Source organism: Cyclopterus lumpus, chromosome 15 (assembly GCF_009769545.1).
Source record: "Cyclopterus lumpus isolate fCycLum1 chromosome 15, fCycLum1.pri, whole genome shotgun sequence".
NCBI classification, from domain to species: Eukaryota; Metazoa; Chordata; class Actinopteri; order Perciformes; family Cyclopteridae; genus Cyclopterus; species Cyclopterus lumpus.
In genome coordinates this window covers 6,654,665-6,679,261 of record NC_046980.1, presented here as the reverse complement: position 1 = coordinate 6,679,261, position 24,597 = coordinate 6,654,665, and the positions used below count along the sequence as shown (strand labels likewise).

The following is a 24,597-nucleotide window of genomic DNA, read 5'->3' as shown; positions in this document are numbered from 1 at the left end:
CCCTTAAGGGTTTCTAAGTGAAAAGAGAATTTCCCCACTGGGACCAATATTGTGTCCCATTATAACCATCATCACTGTACTTGACATTTCTACGGAGTGCGTTAGCATCACTTAACAAAAAGATTAAATGAATATATGACGCTTATCATATAAATCTCCAATGTAGGTGATTTGAGCTAATAAACTGAAAAAGAAAAAAAGAGCATGGATTCCACATAGATAATGTTTTTTTCTTACTTAAAAAATAAAACAATTAAAACAAAGACATTGGGAGAGAAAATGTAATCGCTTTATCAATCTTCCCTGCAGTTTCATTATCACGTGCCTATTGACAAGGGCTCACTGAAGTACATTTATTAAAATTATGAAAAATAATATGTTTAGTGAAAATAAAAAATAGATTCGCAAACGATTTAAAAGAAAACGCAACTTTACACAGCGGAGCATAATATAAGCTAAATATATTATTTAATGTGCGTTTGTGTTACCTATGTCTTAGATCCAAACACAATATCAATAATTAATATAAAATCACAGTATAAATCAAATTAATTTCTTATTTATTGTTTATTGTTTGTTTATTTTCTTGCCTGATTGTGAAATGAACAAACGACTCAAATCCAGACGCGACGACTCCAAATTATTACCGAAAACACGTCATGGTAATTTAGTTTAGCTCGATTCAATTTAAGATAAGGAACTTTCTAATTAAATGCCATCTGCCTGACCTAATGCAACACAAAATATCTTTCTCTGCTATTTTTACTCAATACAAAAAAAAATGTAAAATATGTAAAAAGATGACTGATCAATCATTAAGTTCGAAGATGCACATAAAACAACTTATGAGTGAACCAAAAGTAAAACAATGATATATATTACAATATGCAGGATACATTACGTGACATCTGATAAGCCTGCATACATTAAATAACAACCAAAAATCTATTATTCACATGAATAAACGTGCGCGTACATTGCTTCTTTATTCGTGTGTGTGCTAATAATGTAATTATGAAGACGATAACAACCCACTGTAATTGGCTCAGTCGTGGAGCAGAAGCCGAGCTGAGGTGAGCACACCTCTTTAACCCGTAATGTTCCGCATTAGTATTGAATGGACGAGATCGTCACGAGGCCACGACTCCACACCGTCTGCTGCTTCTCTACCGGCGTTGTTCCCCCGGGGGCCAAGTGGCGTTAACTTCTTTGCTGAACACTTTGGACGTTTAATCTCCGCAACATCTTCAACGTGAGAGATTAAGACGCCGACGAGTTCACACCTGTCAGGCAGTTTGTCCTGATTCCTCTCCTCCTCGTTTTCTCTCATTTGGCCACAAACACGTCCGCGTTCACAACCACGGCGCCTTGTTAGGACTTTTTTCTTCAACTCTGGCGGATTGTTTTCCACGAGATCTTCTGCCCCACAAATTCTAATAGCCCCCCCTCACACACACACTCCCCTGCGCGGGCACACATTGCCAGTCCAAGTTCACATCTCGAGCACTATGCGCGTGAAAGTCAACGAGGAGCCCAACATCACAACTGCCTGCATGTGGGGGTCACAGAGTTGGTTTGGGGAGAGACCAACTATTCGGTGTTATGTCTCCTCTAACGGATTGTTTTGAGGGGACCGAGGCACTCAAGTCCTCCTTCATTACAAAGGGAGCGCTTGGAGCTGCGTGCGTAATTGACCAGAAGCTGTGCGCCCGACGAGGTGCCACCGACCCAGGCAGCTCACACTCTTTGTGTACACTTTTCACATTTCACACTCACATCGGAGCCGCCCGGGCCTGCAACAGCATTCATCACTGCACCATTGTGTACTTTTGGCTGTTGTTTTACGCATTGAAAACGAAAATAGTTCTCCACTCATTGGTATGTCAACATGACAGCGACTCGACACCCAGTGAACATGAGACATGCCGACAAGGCCTCGTCAGTGTGATTTATGGATTACAATTCTGCATGATCAATGTGATATTAGCTACGAGATGAATATTGATACTAGATGAAGATAAGGCACCGATCAACATGTGCCAATTGTACTGTTGTTATGATTATGATAATAAGACAAATGCCATGAAATGCACCGAGCGCACGAGTAGCACCTAAACATGTAAGAGGGGAAATATTGAAGTATGAAAGGCAGAAAATATGTAGTTCTAGGTTTATTCTCGGGCAGCAGACTTGTGGAGGGCGGTGCTTGAGGTGTTGCATGGCTGAAGCTGTTCAAACAAAGTGTCTTCTTTCAACGCCCGTTTCCAGTTCGGTGTTTTCTCCTTTCTTTTTTTTTACTCCGCCATACGGAACTTTTGTTCTCCTCAGCGGAGCGCGGAGAGATAAGGTGACGTCATTGGGACGTTAAGGTTCCCCGTCGGAGGAGCACGTCCACATTTCGCCCAGCTTTGCCCATGATGGCCACGTGCCATGTCTCTTGACTAGTGTGCAAAGCACCAGACTACGTCTCTCTCGCTCTCTCTCTCTCTCTCTTGTTTTGTCATTTTAACATCAGCGATGATGATTTGCGTGAACTTTGACCTTAAATCGGCGAACGTCACTTAAAAGAAACTCCCATTAGAAGAAACAACAACAAAAAAGGAAACCAGAAACGCAATAATTCAGCTGTTGTGTTTTAAACTATCGGCTTTAACAGACCGATTTAAACCCTTTAACAGTTTAGAGTACTAAATAGTTAAACCAGCCATACTATTTTCACATCATTCTAAACTTTAAAAATCTTCTTTTTTTGACCCAGTACTTGAATTTCTATTCCAACTGCAAAAGCCAAGGACACAAATCTGGAAATGACTTTTAGGGAGAACCGACTTCCCTCGCAGCATTTATGCTCAGATGGTAGATAATCCCGGGATATAACGCCCACAGACTGCCCACACATAAAGGACAATGTGCCCTTTCTTACAGCATGCGCACGTGTCAAAGGCCAAGAGCTCTTGATTTTTGGGGTCGTGTTATCTGATTATACATTTATAACGTTATTCAAGAACTGAGGCCAGAGGAAATAGTGAAGCACGATGTGAACCAGTTTTAAGACCAGATACAAAGTTATGGTTTGTGTCTAATAAATGTCAATTTCTGCAATCAGTCAGATTCGCAAAAAAAAAGTACAATTAGATCCAAACATTACAATTAAAAGTGCAAATAAATAATTAACTAATTATTTAAAAATGCACACACATTCTGCACTAATTTAATCCCATGTGACTGTGTAAAGATTAATATTTGCCTGCAGTTGTTAGCGTGGGAACACCAATTTTTTTAAATACTTAAATGTCACTCAGCTTTAAAGGTTTGAAAATAAATAACGAGGTGACCAGTAAGAGACAAACCATATACACGTTTTGTTTTTTCTGCAACAAAAATAATAAAAATAAATAAATAAATAAAAGAGTAAATATCAAGAGTCATTCAGAATCAAAGAAATCCTCGATTTGCAATCCATGGATTGTTTTTCTTTTATTGTAAAGGGTATATGAAACTATAGGTGAATCGTTTTATGTTTCATCATGTATCGCAAAGTTTACATGCAGTCTCTTTCCAAATGAAAAATGATAATAATAATAATAATAATATCAAGAGATTAAGATATTTCATCTCATCACGGCTCTTATAAGACACTTGAGAATATCATACCCCATCATCCCCCCCACCCCCTTAAAAACAACCGTATGGCTCTCTTGGAAAACCCTGTAATGTAAACAAAAAGGCGATGGGGTACCTTCAACACGGTGCCTAGAGTCTGCTGATGTATCTAAACCCCTAAAATAACAACGGTAATGGTAACAAGAATTAAGACATTTTATTGTTTTCAACAATATAGCATGTTACGTTATTACATTCCGGTAAAATACTTTTTTAGTTATTTAAATTTTTTTTTTTTTTTTACCTAAAACGACTTACATCCGCCTCACCTTTTTGTCTGCATCAGCACTGCAAAAAACAAACAAATGATCCGTCTTAACAAATCATACTCTCAATGAATCTTTCAAATCACACTCCCCTTTAAGCAAATTAAAGAGAAAATACTTCAAAAAAAATGGTCGCTGTATTCCTAATTTTTTTTTTAAGTGCTCTGCCTTGAAACTTTTTTTTTTCTCCACGAAACAAGCAGGAGTTTAATTTGGGGGATAAGTGCACCCAAATGGCAGATTCCTCCCATTTGTTTAAAAGGACTTTATAGGTTTGGATATGAGACTATATGATTTGTTACGGTGACTGTCTTCGCAGTGTTCCAGTCTGTCTGCTTTGCACCTCGCCGCAATTGCTTGAAGCTCGACTCACGCCACCTCGTAAATTACTTCTCCAAAAAGAAGAAAAAGAAGAAGAAAAAAGAAAAGAAAAAGAAACTGTGCTCTCCGTCCCCCTTCTTCTGTGCCAGCCATTTTTAGGAGCCAAGGTCCACTAGATTAGAAGACATAGGGTTCAGTATGGTGTCGTGGTGCATTGAGTGGTGATGGTGCACCGAGTCCACACCGCCGGGTACCGGGATGGCGCTGGGTCCCTGCGGGGGCGCGAGGCCGTGCAGGGACTGTAAACCGGTGTTCGAGCCGAGCAGCAGAGCCGGGCTCAGAGACGAGTGATCCGGCGTCCCCGAAGGCGTTTTATCGTCGTCCGAGCTCCCCAATAGAGATTTATTTCCATTCATGGAAGAAGTCAATGGGTTGTGACTATTGCCGTTGGAGTTCTCGTTGTTTTCTCTGCCAACACAACAATCAAATCACATCACACGTCAGTGCGCCTGGAACAAAACGATCTGGAAAACACGATCAAGTTGGGACACATGTCAAGACTAGCTACGGGGATACACACTACAGGACTGAATATATGCAAATTCAATATTTAAAAAAAAAAAAAAAATCAAATATATTTATGCTTTTTAAAAATATTCTATAAAGAACACACATAGGCCTATACACACACACACACACACACACACACACACACACATATATACAAACACACAGTAAGTAAAATAGTGCTATCCATGCTACTGTGTGTAGCCTACTGGGCTATTAATAAGGCTAAACCATGTTTACAATAACCATATATATACATATATGCATTATGATCAAATGCTTTAGTCTAGTGAATATTAATGTATCCATGCGCAAGTGGCCGGGTAACTAAATCATTGTAATAATCACTTCACTGGACGTGCATTATGTTTCATGTGAACTAATTCAACCTGTGGGTGAACACGCGTCAGACTGTGCGTCTGAATAAATGACAGCTGTAATTGTTGCTACGTGTGCAGGTCGAGGACGGCGTATGCAGTTCATTTGTTTGCAGCGGTGAGTGAGTGAGGCTTTTTCCTCAGTGGGAAGACATGATTTACGTGGAGCTTTCAGCCCGAATTAGTGGCCGGAGGGTGAAAGAAGACACCGACCCACGGAACACCTGCCTTTTAAACACGTCTCACAGGCCTCTCTCTGCGCGCGCCTGCCTGCGTATAACTTCCCCCCCCCTTCCTCCCAAAAAAAAAAACCGTTGAAAAGTACAAACGAGACCTATAATGAAATATCAGGAGTGTGCGCGTGCAGGACACGCCACATCAATATACACCGCAAAGCCCACTTCTCAACGTGTTCCGAGATGTTCCCCATGCTGTATCTGGAAGGTTAAAACGTGTTGCTTTGTGTGTGTCTCTGATCCTAATGTCAAAGTGGAATTTAATGTTATAATGAGGGTGATTAAAACATAAAAGTGCCTTAAATGCAACTTTTATAACCTTGTAATTTACCTTGACCACGAAGCCTTTAATTTTCTGCCTTTCAACTTTCTTTACGCGCAGCAATGCACACGAGCAACAATGGGACGTGAGTTTATACTGAAGCCCAAAAACTATGGAGAAAAATAATAGGCCTGTTTCTAATATAATTTCCCACCAAGAGACACATAAGCGTGGAGAGAACTGGCGCGATTAGTCAAGAACGGAATATATAATAATATTTGGTCAGTGCGTAAAATTGCCAGATGTAGGTCATCAAATCATATTGCATCGTCAGCTCGAACAAATTAAATACAATATCTGTCTATTTTAGCTCGATCTCACAGTCCCAGAAACAGGACAGAGTCCTTTAAGTGTCTCCTACCTTTCCTTTGCCTCTGCGGCTCGGTCTCGCTGCCGTCGATTCTTGAACCAGTTGCTGACCTGCGTGGTGGTGAGTCCCGTGGCCTCGGCCAGCTCTCTCTTCTCCCGCGGGGATGGGTACGGGTTGTGGGTGTACCACTCCCGCAGGACGCTCCTGCTCTTCTCCTTGAAGCAGTAGCTCGTCTCCTCGCCGTCCCAGATGGAGCGAGGCAGGGGGAACTTTCTCCGCACGCGGTACTTCCCCACGGCGCCGAGCGGACGGCCTCTCAGCTTCTCCGCCTCGATGTAGTGCGCCTTGAGCCACAGCTGCTGCAGCTTCGGGTGGTTGTGCGGGGAGAACTGGTGGCTCTCCAGGATCTTGTAGAGCTCTCGGAAGTTCCCCCGGTGGAAAGCGACCACGGCTTTCGCTTTGAGGACGCTCTCGTTTTTGTGGAGGTGTTCGCACGCCGGGAGGGACCAGAGGAAGCGCCCCAGCCGCTCGATGTTCCCCCCTTGCTGGAGAACTTCGCAAACGCACGCGACTTGCTCCTGCGTAAAGCCAAACGTCGGAAGCATGGACATGGCGACAACGTAAATCAACGGAGATTATATTGTGCCTTACTTCCACGTCTCCGCTCTCAGTCTCACATTAAATCAAAACGCGTTAAGTCCATAAGCGACAAAAAGTATTTCCCCCCCCCCCCAAAAAGAGCAACCTACAACTTAAAACAGCCCCAGGTTAGGTGTAACATCCAACTGCGTCTTGTGGAGTAAACTCAAGTCCATTCGGCCATGCAAAACCCCAGGCGACAAATCCTCATATAGTTGGTGAGAAAGAGAACGTTGCTTCTCCTTCAGCCGTCCTCCTCCACCTTTTCGATGCCGTTTCAACATAACCTACTCCCGGAGACCGGGCTCGCTGGCTCGTTTTAATAATATTATTCTAAGCTGGCAAGACAAGCGATTATATGAACTCTGATTGGTCGGTTATCTGACCCGGGGATGGTGAGGATAAGACAATAGCCTTAGTCAAATTATTTGCCATGGTTACGCTGTCACTCAAAGTAACCCGATATGCTTTGAGGTGGCTCCCTGGCAAAGTCTACCCGATTGTTCCCTTCACGACCGGCCCGCCTACCAATAGAAATATTGCTCGGAACACTTTTTCCCCCTCTCTCTCTCTCTCTCTCTCTCTCTCTCTCTTCGTCTTCACTTTGACTGACACCTCGGGCAGCCAAAGAGCGCAGAGCTGGGGGGGGGGGGGGGGGGGGGGGGGGGGGGGAGTGTGGAGAGGTAGGGAGAGAGAGAGAGAGAGAGAGAGAGAGAGAGAGAGAGAGAGAGAGAGCAGCGCAGGTCCCGCAGCTGAGGGAAGGATGGCGCCAGAGCGCACAGAGCCCGCTGCAGGCTGCAGGCTGCCGGACGCCTCCACGCGCCTCCGGCGGCTTCTCACAAGTCCATCACGAGTCACACAGCAACTGCAACTGGAAAGTTAGTCACTTCATCATTTACTTCAAGTGAAATGTCGGTCAACCGCAGACAAAGATGTGGACGGGTGTGGCGTTTAGTGAAAAGATATATCTGACCTATAGCGAGAAAAATTAATAAATATACAGTATAAACAAAAATACATTTGACTAATTATGTCAAAGAGGGCGGACGTACTGTGTTTTCTGACCTACGATCCATTGAGATCATTTTAATATAAGTTCACTTCAAGTTGTCACAACAACACAGTTAAAAGACATTTTTGAAAAAGGTTTACATGAATAGCACCTCAGTCAATCGACCACATGCCTCCAACTGTAACCATAAAATGGCGTCATATGAGATATTATTTTCCAAGTAATAATTTGATAATACAAAAATGTACAGAAAGTCAATCAGAAAGCAGTTCGTCAATACATATTTGATAACTTTGTCTATATGTAAAGACTAACGTTTTTTTTGTATTCCCATCGGAGAGCATATGTTACTTTATATTAATTTAGCTAATATAATGATGTTTTAAAAATCAAATTTGTTATAAATATGACATTTTTAACCCAAATGAATATTATATTTCAGTATGAAGTATAGACACTTCAAGATAATATTGCCGAGTTACGGTTTATTATAAGCGTCTGTATGAGGGGGTGGAGGGGAGAGAGGCGCACAGAATGGCAAACAATGTGAAGGTGTGCAGCGGTGTAATTGTGACACGGGGTGTTCGTGCGTGCTGCAGAGAGCGTGCGTGTTGAGAGAGGAGGAGGAAGAGTCGGTCGGCCACCAGCGGGGAAGAAAAACGACATCAACCAGCAGCAGCACCGGTGAGCCCAAACTTTCCCCTGTATTTAAGTCATCTGGCTGAAAATCACATGGAAGATAAGAACTGAGTAACTATTTCAATTCATGATGATGATGATGATGAAGATAACATGACATGCGGCTACTACAACTACAACAACAACAACAACAACAACAACAAAGCAACTCGAAGGGCAAACAGGGAGAGCATTGATTTTAAAGGTAAGAATGATTTATGATTTATAAGGAGAAAATTACGAGTTGGGAAAAAAAGGTGTCCAGCAGCGTGATGAAAACCAGTGTGATGAAGTTAGGTGTGTTGTGGGCAGGTATATGGGACGTATATGTCACGCGGACGGGCGTGTTGGTGACCATTGGGCCAACGATTGACCAGTTAGAGTTCTCTGGCCTCACCATGGGACCTCTTCATTAGAGATACGGTTGTCAGTTACACCCACACTCAGTATCGCATCACTCGACACTGCTGCCTCCAACCTCACACACACACACACACACACACACACACACACACACACACACACACACACACACACACACACACACACACACACACACACACACACACACACACACACTCTCCGGGAGACCTGTTACAGCTCCAACAGACTCCACGCCAGAGAGAAAATTAGCTGCCGACGCTCGCCATTGATAGTGTGGAAAACATTAAAGTTGTAACAATTATATTTGAACTTATTATTATTATTATTACTATTATTAATAATAAGAACGATGGCATTATTATAATATTCATATTATTATATATATATATATATATATATATATATATATATATATATATATATATATATATATATATTCATATATTTCATAATGCGCGCGATTTAATATTTTCTTTAAATAAGTTACAAGTAAATATCAGCTGCACATTTAAAGTCCCATAGCAAGGAGCTCCATAAAATCTCAGAGGTATACACAATAAATTGAATCATCGGCTGATCAGACGTCATCAGCTTTGCTTCAGATCGGGGCCAAGTTGTCACTTTGTTCCCTCTGTTCAGGCCTTGTTGTTTTTTGTTGTTGTTGTTTTTACAACGATGAGCTAATTCATCTAAATCGAGTTTGTTTAAACGGAATTATTAGTGCAATTATGAAGTGAAGATTATCAGCGGCGATGTGGAGTCCTGTAAGAGGAGCCTGATCCCTGTTTCCGTGTTGTGTTCCCCCTTTGTTTAATAAATTGACTGGGGTTTCGCCTGAAGCGCAGTTCGGAGAGTATTACGGCATTAGGCTGACTGATGGTAATCGTCCTGGGACCGGGGGCTCTCCTGAAATGGATAGTGAGGAAAACAAGGAAGCGATTTATAGGCTACACAACAATAGAGCTCAAACAAGAGTTGTATTCCCTCTTAAAATAAAAAAAGGAGATTATATTATTATCATTATTATTATCTCCATTTTTTTATTTTAAGAGTATTATAATAATAATGATGATGATAATAATAATAATATGACGAAGCCACACATCATAATGTCCCACGGAAAATATAGCATTAAATAACGTATAGTTTTAATTTGTTCGGCTCGTAAAAAAAAACAAAAAACAAGAGAAGGCTCGAGCGCATGTGAGCGAGACCGCGATGAGTGAAAATATGAGCACGCGCAACAGCTTGGCACACATTTGAAACCTATTCCAGATAAACGTCTCACGTCCATCGATCTCAGGTGAGCCCACAGCGTGCACGTGGGGCTCTGCCCCCTTTTTTGAAAGAGATGCTGCAATTAAAACTGAGTGGTCTCACTATTTCCCACTTTTATGTAAATGTATCAAAATGTATCAAACGCGTTCGGATCTCCGTAATGCATAATAGTTTATCAGTCTATAGGCTGTACACAATCTGACAAGGATGTTATTGACAAATATAAATATGCAGGTGTTGCGCTGCTTAATATTTTCCCTTTCATTTATTTCTAACTGTGCCATGAGTCCCTGCTGTCAGCAGTGGTTACGTGGAGGCCTACAGTCCATGTCGAAGTGACTCTGACTTTAGTCATTTCAATTATTTTTGGGGATGACGAGATGTAACCAAAATAAGGTCTGGAGCCTTCTGAGCCTCCAGATGGGGTCAGGCGGGGGTCTCATTAGATGTTATTCTGATGAGATGATACACTGACTGGCATGCTATCATCCCACTTTGCTTTATGACAGGTATCTAGTTTGACTTATACAATAAAATCAGCATGGATGGAGTTCTATGGGATAAAGTCTTGTGAAATCTCTGACGTAAAAAAAAAGAAAAGGTTTTAGATAATCCCTCCCTGAAGAAACCGTCCCACTCATCCTGTTGACATGTTTCTCAATCGACACCTGCTCACTCGGCCTGTGTGGGCCTTGAGATAAGCTCCACACTTATTCAACTACAACGCATCCGATTAGAAAGCAACAAGCCACTTCCAAAAGGGAGGACATGTCAGAGAAAATACAAGAGTATAGTGCAAGCAATTAAAATGTGAAAACAGATAGGAAGCATCTTCTCCCGGTAACAAGAACCTCCCGGGTGTGTCACCGGCAGTGACGGGACAAATCGGGTCCCATGAGTGGCCCCGTGACAGTGTTTGTAAACCGCGTGTTTCCACGGATCAGTTTGATCGGAGGGCTCTGGCTCTGAAACGGTCATTATTACGTCCGCTGATGAATGGAGATCCCCTTTCCCCTAATAGCCAGACCCCCTATTTTCACAACCTCCCACCGCTCACCTCGGCCGCTCTCCACCACGACCTGCACTAATTGAGCTGATTATTGCAAGATGTGTGTTTTGGTGTGTGTTGCAAAGCGTATGAGTTGGAGTGTGTGTGTGTGTGTGGGGAGCTTTTTATTCTGTAAGGCTGACCTGAGACAAGCACAACAAGGGGTTGATGAGTAACATTCTTTTGGATAGACATCCAAATGTTGGGCAGAGAGAGAGAGAGAAATTATTAAAGCCAGAACCTCTGTCTGTACCGGTTAAAAGGATATGAATGAGGGTCTATCCAATAATTGGTTGTTTACATCTATCTTGTTACCCCAGAGGCCGGGGCTAGAGCAAGGAGGAGATTTCAATAAACCGCAGAGGCAAGCGTCAGGGAGGGGTGTGTGTGTGTGTGTGTGTGTTTGTGTGTGTGTGTGTGTGTGTGTGTGTGGGTTGTCTTCATTTCCAGAAGGCTCTGACCGGTCGCAAGGTTCATCAGATAGGACGGTTTACGTTTCAGGCCCACTCTAGAATATAAAGGCCGGATCAAAACGCAGTTAAAAGGTGAGTCAAGCATCACCTTCTTCAGCTGAGGACATCACAGGGTAGAAAAGACAATAAAAAGGCAATTATTTATATCTTTTTTTTTTTCCCTGACACAGCTTTCCTACAAGCGGCCTACTTATGGTATGAATTTAGTATGAAAGTATTCATCTGAATGTACTACTAACAGAGTTTGAATTAACTCCAAACATGTAACTTAAATTAAATTGAATGTATATCAGATGTGTCATATCATTTTTAATCATCGATAACTTTAAATGGCAAGCAAAACTTCCACATTTTAGTCTTCTTCGTGAAAGAAAAGCTTCTGAGACTCTGACGACAACAAAAAACGCATATAATTACTTATTATGTAACGTATATTAATTTGAAGTTAATAGTTTTAGTATACGATAGTATAGTATAGTCTTTGTGCAATGTCACCAAACTTTTATTATCGTATTATTCCACAAAATCTGTCATATACTCTACGCTATCGGACAAAAAAATCTAAATCTATCGTGAGCATTTATTTTTATTTTTAGCATGCGGCTAAAAACCCTCCTGGTGCATTTACCTCCGACATAATTGCAAACTGAAGCTGCTTTCTGGAGTGAAGAGGACAAATTAAAAGCCCTGCAATTAAGCACATGCATGCACCCTAATACAGCTACATATATTACTCACTGGCAAAACACACACACACACACACACACACACACCAATTGCAGCTGGCCTGCAGCACTGGAGCAAACAGCAACAAGTGTCTGTTTTTCTACAAGGCCGGTCATTGGAGCTGATGAGTAGCTGTGTGTGTGTGTGTGTGTGTGTGTGAGAGATACAGAGAGAGAGAGAGGCGCTTGCTGCCGAGGTTAATATATTCGATCAATCACTCCATTTGATTCCTGTTTATTTTCAGGAGTCGCACGGTCATTTCAGCCGCACACTGAGCCCTTTATGCGCTGCCAAGGCGTTTCCCCTCCACCACTAAGGCCGTGCAGCGTGCACCCGGCTGTAGTTCAGAGAGGAGGAGGGCTCCGGCACTTCTCCGATATTTCACGGTTCCTAACCCTTACGGTGAAATCCCCTCTCAGACCTGTCTTTCGTCAAGTCCGCAGTGTGCAGACATGCAGGTATATGAGCTTCACACACACACACACACACACACACACACACACACACACACACACACACACACACACACACTGATTTATGTCAACGCTGTGGGCTTGTTTCAAATGAGTGCGAGCACACTCCAGTGTGAAATTATGTATTATTATCGTCTACAATTTGGCAAATGGTTCACAGGGCAAAGTGTGCAGCCTCTCTCCATGCAGGCATTTTCTTTTGACCAAGCTCATAGGCTGCATGCTTTAAAATGTGCTTTTTTTGTTGCATAAACTGGTTGGGCCCGACAGAAATGTGCACATCTTACTCTCTACAGTATGTTTAATCTCAATAACACGTTTACTAACTGTTTTCAGTTTGTTTGGAGATTGGCGTGCAGATGGTTAGTAACGCTGCACAATCGAAAGATAGCTAGAGCTTAACCTGTTTCTTTGGAGTATTTTTGATACGGCGAACAACTCAGAAACCACCACGGGACCAATATGTAGGATCAGATAAACCTCGGCCCGCTCAGCATCAAAGGAGACAGAAGGCCCGGGACATATAATTGGATCATGATAACCAATCGCCTCTGATCGTGTAACATATAGCAAATAAATGCCTCTTTTGACCAGAAGCATGCAGGGAAGAGCTTTTCCCCACCCCTAAAACAAATACAAAAGAGGACGAGTCTATGATATCCCAATGTTATGTCAGTGTGAATAATGCCAGAGCTGGGATCACAACTTATTTTGGGAACTGGTTTTACTCAAACAGAAAGGGAAGCATGGAGACATAAAACAACAACGTGCCAAATTACCCACACAGGGCGCTGCAGCTGAAGTGCAGCTTCTACAGTTTGTCCGCTCGCGTTACTTAACTCTCCAAAAAAACACGGAGGATTGGCCGGGTTTGAATTTTCATCTGAGAAAATAAATGTGCGAATGCCTGAATTAAAATCAAATCTTCAGTGTCACGTGTGAGTCTTATCGATCTTACAGTAAAGTATTCCTGAACGCAAGCTTTTGACTAGAAAGAGTTCGCAGCGCGGCTTAATGTTTCGCAATCATGCAACATTCTTCCTTTTTTTCCCCCTTCTTTTTCACAGAGCTGGAACTCGTATGTCAGGAAAGAATTTATTAAAAGTGACCCGCAGTAATTAGCAATGTGCTAATGCTTGAATTGGTATCCATTCCTGTATGCAGGGTTTTAACAGCACTTTGTGGCTTCACTTGAAACACGGGCTTGACCCCGTGTCACCGGCCATATGGGCCGTAAATAGTTCCACGATAGAGTCAGCGGTTGTGGTGTTACTGTACGGTGGAGAAACGTCTTCCTACACATCATATAATACATGGTTTTTTTTTTATGGCATGAAGATGATTGACCTTGACGTTTTTAGTAATGCGATGAGGTGCTTTGGTTGAATAGTTTTACCTTTTGTAATCGGCCTCAGTGTGTAGGTTGAAAAGAGCTGTGTAAGTCGTGAGTATCTTTAAATATATGAGTTAAAATGTATTTTTTTTATCAATATAAATTTGCCACTGCAATGCTATTATGACGTGAAACTAATTGTTTATCATATGATGACGACAATATCATTTTCTTGACAGTAGCATAAATGACATTTGATGTTTATCAGCGGGTATCGCACAGTAACAATGCTAATATACCCGATGTTTACAGGTTTATTGTCAGCCATGTCCGTTATCTTAGTTTAGCGTATTAGCATGCTTACATTTGTGGATTCGCATTCAACACAGAGGACAGCTGAGGCTCATGGGAATGTCATTAGTTTTGCGGTAGTATCAGTCAAATTACAATTTTGACCCGGTGGTGACGTTATAGGCAAAGTCATACAATCCCCAGAGTTATTACAATTTATCGTGAGACGGGACACCGACTTTGAGTCGTGTTCACCAAAAAAAAAACCCCACAAATGCCAACCACATGGTGGCGCTAGAGAAGAAAAGTCGTGATCACCAAAGTCTATATGATACATCATTTCTAAATCATGACTGTACAAAAAGTTGATGCCAATCCATCCGGTCGATGTTGAGATATTTCACAGGATAAGTGACCTTCTTGTGGCAAAAGGATCACCAATGTCCTCATAATTCATCCTCTGGGCACCATGAATGCACCGTGATCATGGCATCCCATCCACTATGTGTTTCTCTTAAAAAGAAACACATTTAAACATGCTTGTTGGTGCTCGAGAATAAGGCAGATAATCACATAATACAGTAAATATCATGGCAATCTATCCAAGTGAGATATTTCCTTCTGGACCAAAGTGGGGCACAGAGCAACATTGTCACAAAGACAAAGATAATAATAAAACATACACATGAAAAGAGATTTTCTCAGGCATCTGATCCATATTTCAAGTCACTTTGATTGAGGACTGACTCCTGTTGTCATCACAGCAGAGAAAACCACAATAGCATCGTTCTCGTCATTGCTTGTTGGAGTCGCTGCCTCGTCTTCATGGAACAGCGCTCATTTTGATCTTTTCACCGTTTTTATGCGTTCAATATTTTATTCAAGCTCTGCGAAAACCCCATTTCCACTCTGAAGACTCCAAGAAAACCCATTAATTATGTTTCTACTTTCATCGTCTAAATGATTTCTCTCTCATTAAATTAAACCATCCATCAAACCGTTTGCTGTACTCCGCTCACTGGTGGACATAATATGAGATATTGTGAAGATGAAGGCAAGTGTTTGCTTTGTAAATAGAAGTGTGGCTCATTTGTTTTTATACGGAAGAATTGGATTTCATGATTGCTTTTTAATTCTGCCTGCAGGGTATATTAAATGCCTGCAAACCTCTGAACACTTTGTCCAGGAAACTAACAATTATAGTCAATCTGAGCATATGGCAACCACAGCTATTTGAGAGAAAAGATGGGGCTTAGGCGGAGGAACTGCCTCATGCATCGTTACACTTACTACCAAGGTTGAGCTTCTCCATGTAGTCTAACTGTTTATGCCAGCGATTCAATATTCAAGCCTGAGTATAGATCAATGTAACAAGTTATATGTACAGCAAATGATATGTGCACACACAGCTGTCTTCCCTGCCCAAATGGGTTCTGTTGGTACCTTTTGGTTTCAGCTTCTTTAAATACTCTTATAACCTGGGATTATTTTTCTAACATTACTATACTATGCTCATCTTCCGTTATATATATATATATATATATATATATATATATATATATATATATATAAATAAATATGAACATAGTATCGTAATGTTATATATATATTTATATAACATTACGATACTATGTTCATGTTCCGTTATATATATATATTTAAATATATATATTTATATATAAATATATATCTATATATATATAAATATATATATATATTTATATATAACGGAATATGAACATAGTATCGTAATGTTATATATATATACTTATATAACATTACTATACTATGTTCATGTTCCGTTTTATATATATATATATTTAAATATATATATATTTAAAAATATATATATATATATTTATATGTGGGACTATCAAGCCTGATTGCGTCATCCATTCATCCATATATGCATTTTTCACTTAAATTAGGATCACATTGTCACTGGAGCAGCAGAACAGCCCATTAGCCTTATCATTTACAACTTCCTCCATCTTGTCGCGGAGGTTCTCAAAGGGAGACACTGGTTTCTCTATACAACACAAATCATGCTACCAAGAGCAAGCTTTTTATCAACATGATAAAGACATATTTATCCGGAATACACGTACAAAACTTTTGCAGTCAACAGTTGTTGTTTGCTTCTCCTACAGTGGCCGCTGTTGGCAACTCGAAACACTTGGATAAGGCGAGCAAACGATTGTGGTCTTGGTTTAAAAAAAAAGAAAAAAGAAGTAAATACTGAGAAAGGAAGCCTTGACTTTAATACTTATCCAAATCCGCAATATTTCCACGATTTTAACCAAACCAAACATCATGTGGGATGCAAACCTCTGTCCCTGCTGTCAAAGTCCTGTGGTTTAAAGGCCAAAATATCCGCGTTGACCTCTTCTACTCAGCCTTCTATACAGCGGCTTCAACATCATGCGTCCTGAATTGAAAAAGACGTTGCCACAAGATATCATTCGGACAGCGGAGCAGCAGTTTAACCCTTGAGGCCTTCTCAGGTCTTCAACAATCAAAACGGCCATCCAGACCGATTACTCAAAGGTGAGGGTCTGACCTCCGGAGTGAGAGTCTGTTTTGTGGGTCAGCTCTCTTTACCACCATGGACCAACACAGTGTGTTGAAGCTTATGACTAAAGCGTACACGCGTCAGTATTTCCTCTGTTGTAAAATAAGTCCAGTACCCCTGCGACGAGCTGCCATCTGCATCTCTTTTGGGCTTAGTTTCCCTGAGACTGTAGTGGTTTACGACGAGAGGCCTCTCCAGACCACCAAGACAAAGTCCAAGACGCGCTGATAATGATATGCAGCATGAGCTCCGACAGACCCAAAGCTTTTCATACCAGCTCTGGAGGTCATCTCGAGTGAAGACGTGCCTGTCGGCGTGCAGGGGGATGATGAGCTTTCACACAAGCAGAAAGAGGGGGGATTACTGTCAATTGCTCCCAAATTGCAATAATACCCACTGCCGGGCCACCCACACCAGCGCTGAGAGACAAGTGATAAATTGCTACATGTGTCCATTCCACAGTGGCAACTCCAGCAGCACACTGCCCACAACGGGCTCCATTCTTTCTGGGTGACATGTGGAAACAAGTGCAGTGGCTCGTCAGAGGCATTGCAAATCTAAAATGTTTACGTGGATATGGAGGTTCAACATAGACAGCTGTTTCATTACTTACGTATGTGCTGTCATGCTAAATATCTTAGTAAACATGGCACATCCATCACTAAATCAGTCGCTTTTCAGGTGCCGAGAATAACCAGCTGGATTACTGTTTGAATCTCGGACAATTAACGAATCAAATGTGATCATCACCGTCTTTATCTTGTGTTTTAACATTTCACTATATGATTTTGTTTCTTTTGGTACAGTCTAACAGACATTTATATCATTTAAAACCATGTATGTGCACCTTAAACTATCAGTAGAACTAATAGTTTAAAAGTTAAAACAATAATATTACATTTTAATCAACTATTTTTGTCGTACCGAAAAGCAAATAATTCCACTATACGAGGATATCTTTTACTCCAGATACAGCAAACCCTATTTTGAAACTAAACCCTTCGATGTGTTCTCATGTAGGAATACACGGTAATTAGTTCTGATCATATCATTCCTCTGCGTAAGAACCGAGCAGATGGCTAATCCAGTCCCAGTATCTAATCAGAGCAGTCAATTTTAATGACATGGATAATTTCATAAGAGGCCTTTGTCTCAGAATATTCAGGAGCCGCATGGGGGGGCGATCGGAGATATTCATCACCAGCACAGATTAGAAACAGGCCCTAATAAATGACACATTTGCTTCCTGCCAGTCCGTGTTAGAGGAATGACAGTATGCAGTGGATGTGGTGCAGTGCATGTATGTGGGGAAGGAATGACATGGGTGGAGTGTGTGGGCGGACAGCAGCTGCAGCTCTATGCACTCTTTTGACTGTGTATGTGTGTGTGTGTGTGTGTGTGTGTGTTGTATCAGCAGTGAGAGCATTAGACCTTCATTCAAGCTAATATATGAGGCATTAATGTAGAATTTACACCTTCAGGTCAGGGCACCAAAATCAGTGCTTACAATGCAGCTGGTGGCTCATGTGTGTGTGTGTGTGTGTGTGTGTGTGTGTGTGTGTGTGAGATCTTACGGTCGTTTAAGCCCACACAGGACATCTCACTGGGCTGATCGCTGTCTCATTCTCTTCTTTGTCCCGTCTCTGTGTCTCTGCAGCGACGCTAATGAATACCTTCAACGTCTCTAATCCAGAAAATAAAGAGAAACAACACCCATAAAATCAGATGTGGCCGTAAAAAACCTTGTTTCTTCATGTGTGCGCTGCACGGAGCCACCGAGCCACGGAAAGACATATTATTTATAGCAACGAGGGCAGGATCTTCTTTTTAGCCAACTTAAGGCTCCGAGCCGTTTATCATGTTGGAGCTGAGCTCGCTGCTTCCTGCAAAAACTGCATGTAGCCTCCTTCTACCTTGGGAAGGAGTGTCCTGGGGTCAGGAAGTTAATATCAAACACACACACACACACATTGAGTGAATCTTTGACCCTGACCTCCTCTCTTGCTCTCACATACACACAGGTATAGACATTACAGTATTTTACACACACACACACACACACACACACACACACACACACACACACACACACAAGTCCCAGCTTTTAAATCGGGTTGATGGCTCGGTTGTTGCAGCCAGAGTCATATTTACATCAGCCAGTGGGATATTATCAATAAAAGCCAAGAGGACCGCAGCTCGCCATAACTCACAACAGGCCGGGAGCACCACAGCTTCCTCTGAAGCAACGGGGGGGGACGAAGAGAGATGCTAAAGCACGGGAAAAGAAAGAGAGACAATGGGGAGGGACAGAAAAGGAGAGGGGGAAGAAAAGAGGACAGAAGGAGACACAAAGAGGCAGGTGGGTGACAGATATCCAAAATAAAGCTAGTTTACCAGGCTGTGAACAAATAAATAAGGGCTGCAAAAAAGGATTACTTTCATTAATGATTAGTTTGTTGATTTTTTTTTATAGATTTTAATCAATAAACATTATATAAAATGTCAGAAAAAAGTTTTAAAAAAAATGTCTCTCAATTTCTGGAGCCCAAGATAAAGTCTTCAAATGTTTAAATTAAGGATCTTAGTTAACGATGGAAACACGTCATTCCACTGAACATCACTTTACTCCATTTAAGTTATTTTGCATCTATTCGACATATTATCCTGCACTGAATATGTAGATAATAAAGCACAATTGTCTCATATTGATTTCAGCTATATATCGCCCAAAATGTCCAATTTAAAAGCTTTCCTTGATAGTTCAAACACACCGCTGGTTGTAAAAACGGGCTGGTTTTGTAAGTCATGGACTGTACGGTTGGGGAATTCAATCTGAATCAATATGAGTTCTACTTTCATGCATGCCAGTAATCAGTTTTTTTCTTCTTCCTTTTTTTTCGGTGAAATTAGGTGTCCCGTCTCATTTGGGAGCGATGCTCTTCAAATACTTCATCACCGGCCCTCTCAGTTTCACTGCAGACGCTGGCTGACCTCATCGAGTGACCTCACCAATCACCGATCAAAGTCTTTGGGTTTCTGGCTGGTCAGGTTAATCAGCGGACCACCCTGGAGAACCAATCAGGTAACATCTTACTTGACTTAAAGGAATTAGGCTGCTTTTGATGTACCGACGTACACGTTTGAGGGTCTTCTGTTTGCTCTGAGCATGCCACTGAGTCTGTTTCGGGGGATTCAATACTTTGATTTCAATTACATCCGTCATTAGTCGTTTTGATTTGTTTAACTTGGGCTTTGGAGGACATGGGAATGCACACAAAATAATAAGGATTGAGTCAAAAAAAATGATGAATTCTCATACACAGAGAATAAACCTCATATTGAAACTTCATATTCTGCACTTATTTTTAATTTGCGATATTTAGATTACGAGGTATTTAAATACAAACAAATATTCCAGTCAAAATTGGAGCCTGAATAGTATGCATGGGGTGTGTGTACATTTGTATGCATGTGTGTGTGTGTGTATGTATGGTGTGTGTGTGTAAATATATTGCTAAGAATGGAGCGCTTGTATCACTTGCCCCTTTTTGAGGGGAAGTGACACGAGATACTTAAAGACCAAAATTGCCTCACTTAGCCAAACAAACTAGCTCTTCTGACATACACACTCAGGCATTCGCACACACTCACTTATACACACACACACACATACACACACACACGTCGAGAGCTCTCTAATGGCCAATAAACTCAGGATGTTCATTCCTCCTCTCAGGCTCACAAAAACCGAACAGTGAAATTATTGAGAGAAAACGGATTCCACTGTAGCTCTGCCTAATGACCACACACACACACACACACACACACACACACACACACACACACACACAGTTTGGGGGTCAGCGACGGCTAAAGCAGATAGGATGTACATAATAACCCTAACATGGCTTTTATAAGCCTTCAGCTCTTTTGAAACGACGACGCTGGGAGAGAACCCAGGTCTGCTTATAAAAATACTGAGTTCTCTGGAGCAAGACTTTGAACTTTTATATTTCTGCTTGATCTCAACTGAGAGAACAAGATCATCCCAGAGCTTCTACAGATACATGAATCTATGCAAACAGGAAGACAAGTTACTAATGAATAACAACATACACGTCGGTTAACAGGTCAAACAGGTAAAGAAAAGTGCAAAAGTGCAAGATTTATTGCAACAATCCCAACATTACATTGTGAATAGTGGCATACAGATAAAAACATCAAATCTTCAAGAATTTAGTCAATATAATATCTGATTGAATAAAAAGTATTTCTGTCATGTAAACAAATACGTCCTTTTGTACACTGCACATATAACCATATCAACTTTAAACATCATTAGTACACAAGTAGCCGTGGGGTTTTTTGATGCAGAGACATTTCCTTCCTTGTCTTGATATTCCCATCTGAACTATTTGCATATTATTGTTTGGTAAATTCCTTTTCCCTCCAAAGGACAATTTATGCTCTTATCCCGACACATTTCAAGAATTCTGTCATTTTACAGGGATGGCTAAAGGGGGGAATCGTGCAGAAGTGTGTGTGTGTGTGTGTGTGTGTGTGTGTGTCAGAGAGACAGAAAATGCAACACCCTCAATACTTCTAATGGTTTCTTTTGGGACCATATGTCCTTTGCGTCAGCACAGCAGCAGTACAGCCTCTACGGTTACAGTCGGGTTCGGTGTGAAAGACAGACATGTTGTATAATAGGAGGTGGGAGGTGGAGGGTATTAAGTTGTGTGTGTGTGTGTGTGTGTGTGTGTTTGTCTGGTGCACCGGGAGCATTCTTGAAGAAGCAGATCTCGCCGTATTGCCTTACCATCGATAAATCTCGGAGCTCGCTATAGTGCTGACATAAATTAGCCTGCACACCAACCTATCTAAAACCTCAACTACCACTTTAACCAATAGGTGTCATGCTCTCTACTGTGTTCTGCAAACATCTGTGCACGCTTTGCACACGCACGCACACACACACACACACACACACACACACACACACACACACACACACACACACACACACACACACACTCTCTCTCTCACAGCAGCACAGACTCCCACAGAGTTTTTGGGTAATTAGTCGTCTTTCTCTGTGGTGAGTAACGTTTCCTTCTCAGGGTCACTGATAGCAAAACGGCTGTTAAACTTTATATTCCCTGATGGGGCGAGAAGAGTGAAACGGAAGGAGCGTACACTCATTAACACAGCGCTCTGTGTTTGTGTGCGTGTGTGTGTGTGTGTGTGTGTACACACCTGGACCTTAACCTGTGTGTGTGTGTGTGTGTGTGTGTGTGTGTGTGTGTGTGTGTGTGTGTGTGTAGATGTCTGGATGGTGTTTCCATGCTCAGGCCAAGTCTTGTAAAGGTGTAAAGATACTCTTTACCCTCAAGTTAGAGGGAGAGAGCTCCTTCCTTCAACATTGTGGGAAATTGGGGAATTGTTTGAAGGCGTATGTCATGTCCGTAAATATGAGTGAATAGAATCATTTTATTCAAAATATCATGTGATGGGACTGATATATAGACAAATGTATGAGCATGTGTCAGCTAGACAACGCTGAGTGCATTAAGTGACACAATATGGAAACATTGTGAAATTAGAAAGTGTTAAAAACACTTAAAAATAGATGAAGTGTCGTTATTAAGTATTGCTCCATTCATTGATTGGTTGCTAAATAAAAGTCACTTTTCAAAAGGCCAAACAGTCTCTAGTTCCAGCTTCTCATGTGTGAATATATTTGCCTTTTTTCTTTATCTTGTGTGATAGATAACCATATTTGTGTTGGTCAGACAAAACTAAAATAAATTTAATAATTCACCGGTATTAGGAATTTGTCAATGGAAGTGTCTTATTAGCTGATTTTGAAGATAAATATTTGTTGCAGTCCAAAAAGAAACAATCGCTATATTTTACTCACCGGTTCAAAAATATTTCAATTAGTGAAGTTGTTGTTTTTGTGTGTATGTATTTGTGTGAGTCATTAGGTGTCTGCACTATATGTAATTACCGAGCTACGGTAACAAAACAAGTTATTCATCAATAACTAGAATACAACTCGTCAGAAGAAACAGGAAACACCAAAGACATCAAACTATAAATCAATAATTCCTTCCTAGTATTCACATCTATGCACACTGGTTCCCTCTCAAATAATTTTCCTGTTTACAAAAAAGAAGGATGTGGGAAATTTTAATGGACTCAGCAAAAAAAAAAAAAAAAAAAACCTGCTCTGAGGCACTTTGACATTTTCAAACACACACACACACGTTTGGTGAATTAAAGGGATTCTGTAGATAGCTCTGAAAGCTTATTCTGTGCACCTCAGCACATTCTAAAGCCCTTTTTCTTATGTGATCATTTTAGGTAATTGAATAAATTCCCAGAGATCTGTGTGGAATTAGAAGAAGCTAGACTTTGGTCAGAAGAGAGCTTTTAAGAAACCAGGGAATGTACATCAGAGGCCACGCGGTCGATGGTAATGTAATGAACGTTTACATTTACCTGCCTCTCACCTTTCCTGTTGATATATATCCACAATCTTAACTGCACACGTCCAGTTTGTTTTCATAAATATGCTGTATCTTTTCTTTTTTTTTCCTCATCTCTCACCTCCTCCTCCCTCCCTGCCTTGAAAATGAAATATTTGGTGTTTCAGTGAGGGTGTGTGTGTGTGTGTGTGTGTGAAGGGGGGGCAGAGGGCAGGCTACGATGCCAGAAGTAGCACTTCTGGTTGGAAAAACGGGGTCTGAGCTTTCGTCAGACGTGCAGCGCGGACAGACGGGGCGAAGGAAAAGGCTTTTTGAAAGCGCAGTCCAAGAGCAACAGAAAACACTCCCTCCTGACCGTGTGGTCAAAAAAAAAATGGGTGTAGAGGGAGAGGCGGCATCTGGCGTGTCGCCCGGAGAGAAGGGGGGGAGCAAACATACCCGCCTCGGCCCGCAATGTGCCTCCTCTGCTGCCAGCTGCAGGCTGTGGGTACGTGGTGGAGGAAGAGAGGGAAGGATGGAGGGGGAAACAGGTAGAGCGGAGAGAGAGAGAGAGGGGGACAGACAGGCAGCCGGAGAGACAGAATCGCGTAGAACAGCGCCAGGCAGGAGGACACTGAGAAGCACCGAAGCGTATCATGAACAAGGTCAGAGAGACGGCCGCTTGGAAGAGCAGGAAGTGATACGGGATATATCCTCTCTTTCTCCCGGCGCTCTCCGAGGCCGGTGCTGTAAGTGACAGCGCCCGCGGAGGGAAGTTGACTTTGCTAAAGTATGAATTTCACCCGTTTTGTGTGAATCCAGGCTGCCCGTCTGGATCAGGGGGCCGGGGGCCCTCGACCCCTGAATGTTCCCTCCGAAGGTTTTATTGGCCAGTCAGACTCAATTTATTAAACACAATGCAACTCTTTTCTCAGCTCGCCGAATGTGTGGTTGTGATATGCATTCGGACATGGATATGAGAGGTGTGTCTGTGGCCTCTTACTGGATACATGCTCTTTTCCTCGCAGCGTTTATTCACATATAAATCTGACGTGTGCGTGTGTGTGAGTAAGTACACCTTTAAAAACATTTTGGGATATGTGTTCAAACCCCACGCGATACCTTAAAGGTCAGAATGAAACCAACACGTAGTGAGTC

At 41.7% G+C, this 24,597-nt stretch overlaps 1 protein-coding gene across 1 annotated transcript; it reads right to left on the bottom strand.

Annotated features, from left to right (window-relative positions):
• Window positions 1–3,703: 3,703 nt before the first annotated feature.
• Window positions 3,704–7,006, bottom strand: six2a (SIX homeobox 2a). Its single transcript, XM_034552160.1, has 2 exons — window positions 6,114–7,006; window positions 3,704–4,718 (listed from the first exon to the last, which is right to left on the bottom strand). The coding sequence occupies exons 1-2, from the start codon at window positions 6,671–6,673 to the stop codon at window positions 4,406–4,408; spliced, it is 873 nt and encodes a 290-aa protein (XP_034408051.1). The 5' UTR covers window positions 6,674–7,006; the 3' UTR covers window positions 3,704–4,405.
• Between the last annotated feature and the right edge of the window lie 17,591 nt (window positions 7,007–24,597).

Bases quoted from the DNA above. Each gene is read 5' to 3' on its own strand.
- six2a (XM_034552160.1), bottom strand. From the start codon at position 6,673: ATGTCCATGCTTCCGACGTTTGGCTTTACGCAGGAGCAAGTCGCGTGC. The intron at 4,719-6,113 runs GTAGGAGACACT...TTGTGTTGGCAG, and splicing joins GCCGCAGAGGCAAAGGAAAG to AGAAAACAACGAGAACTCCA.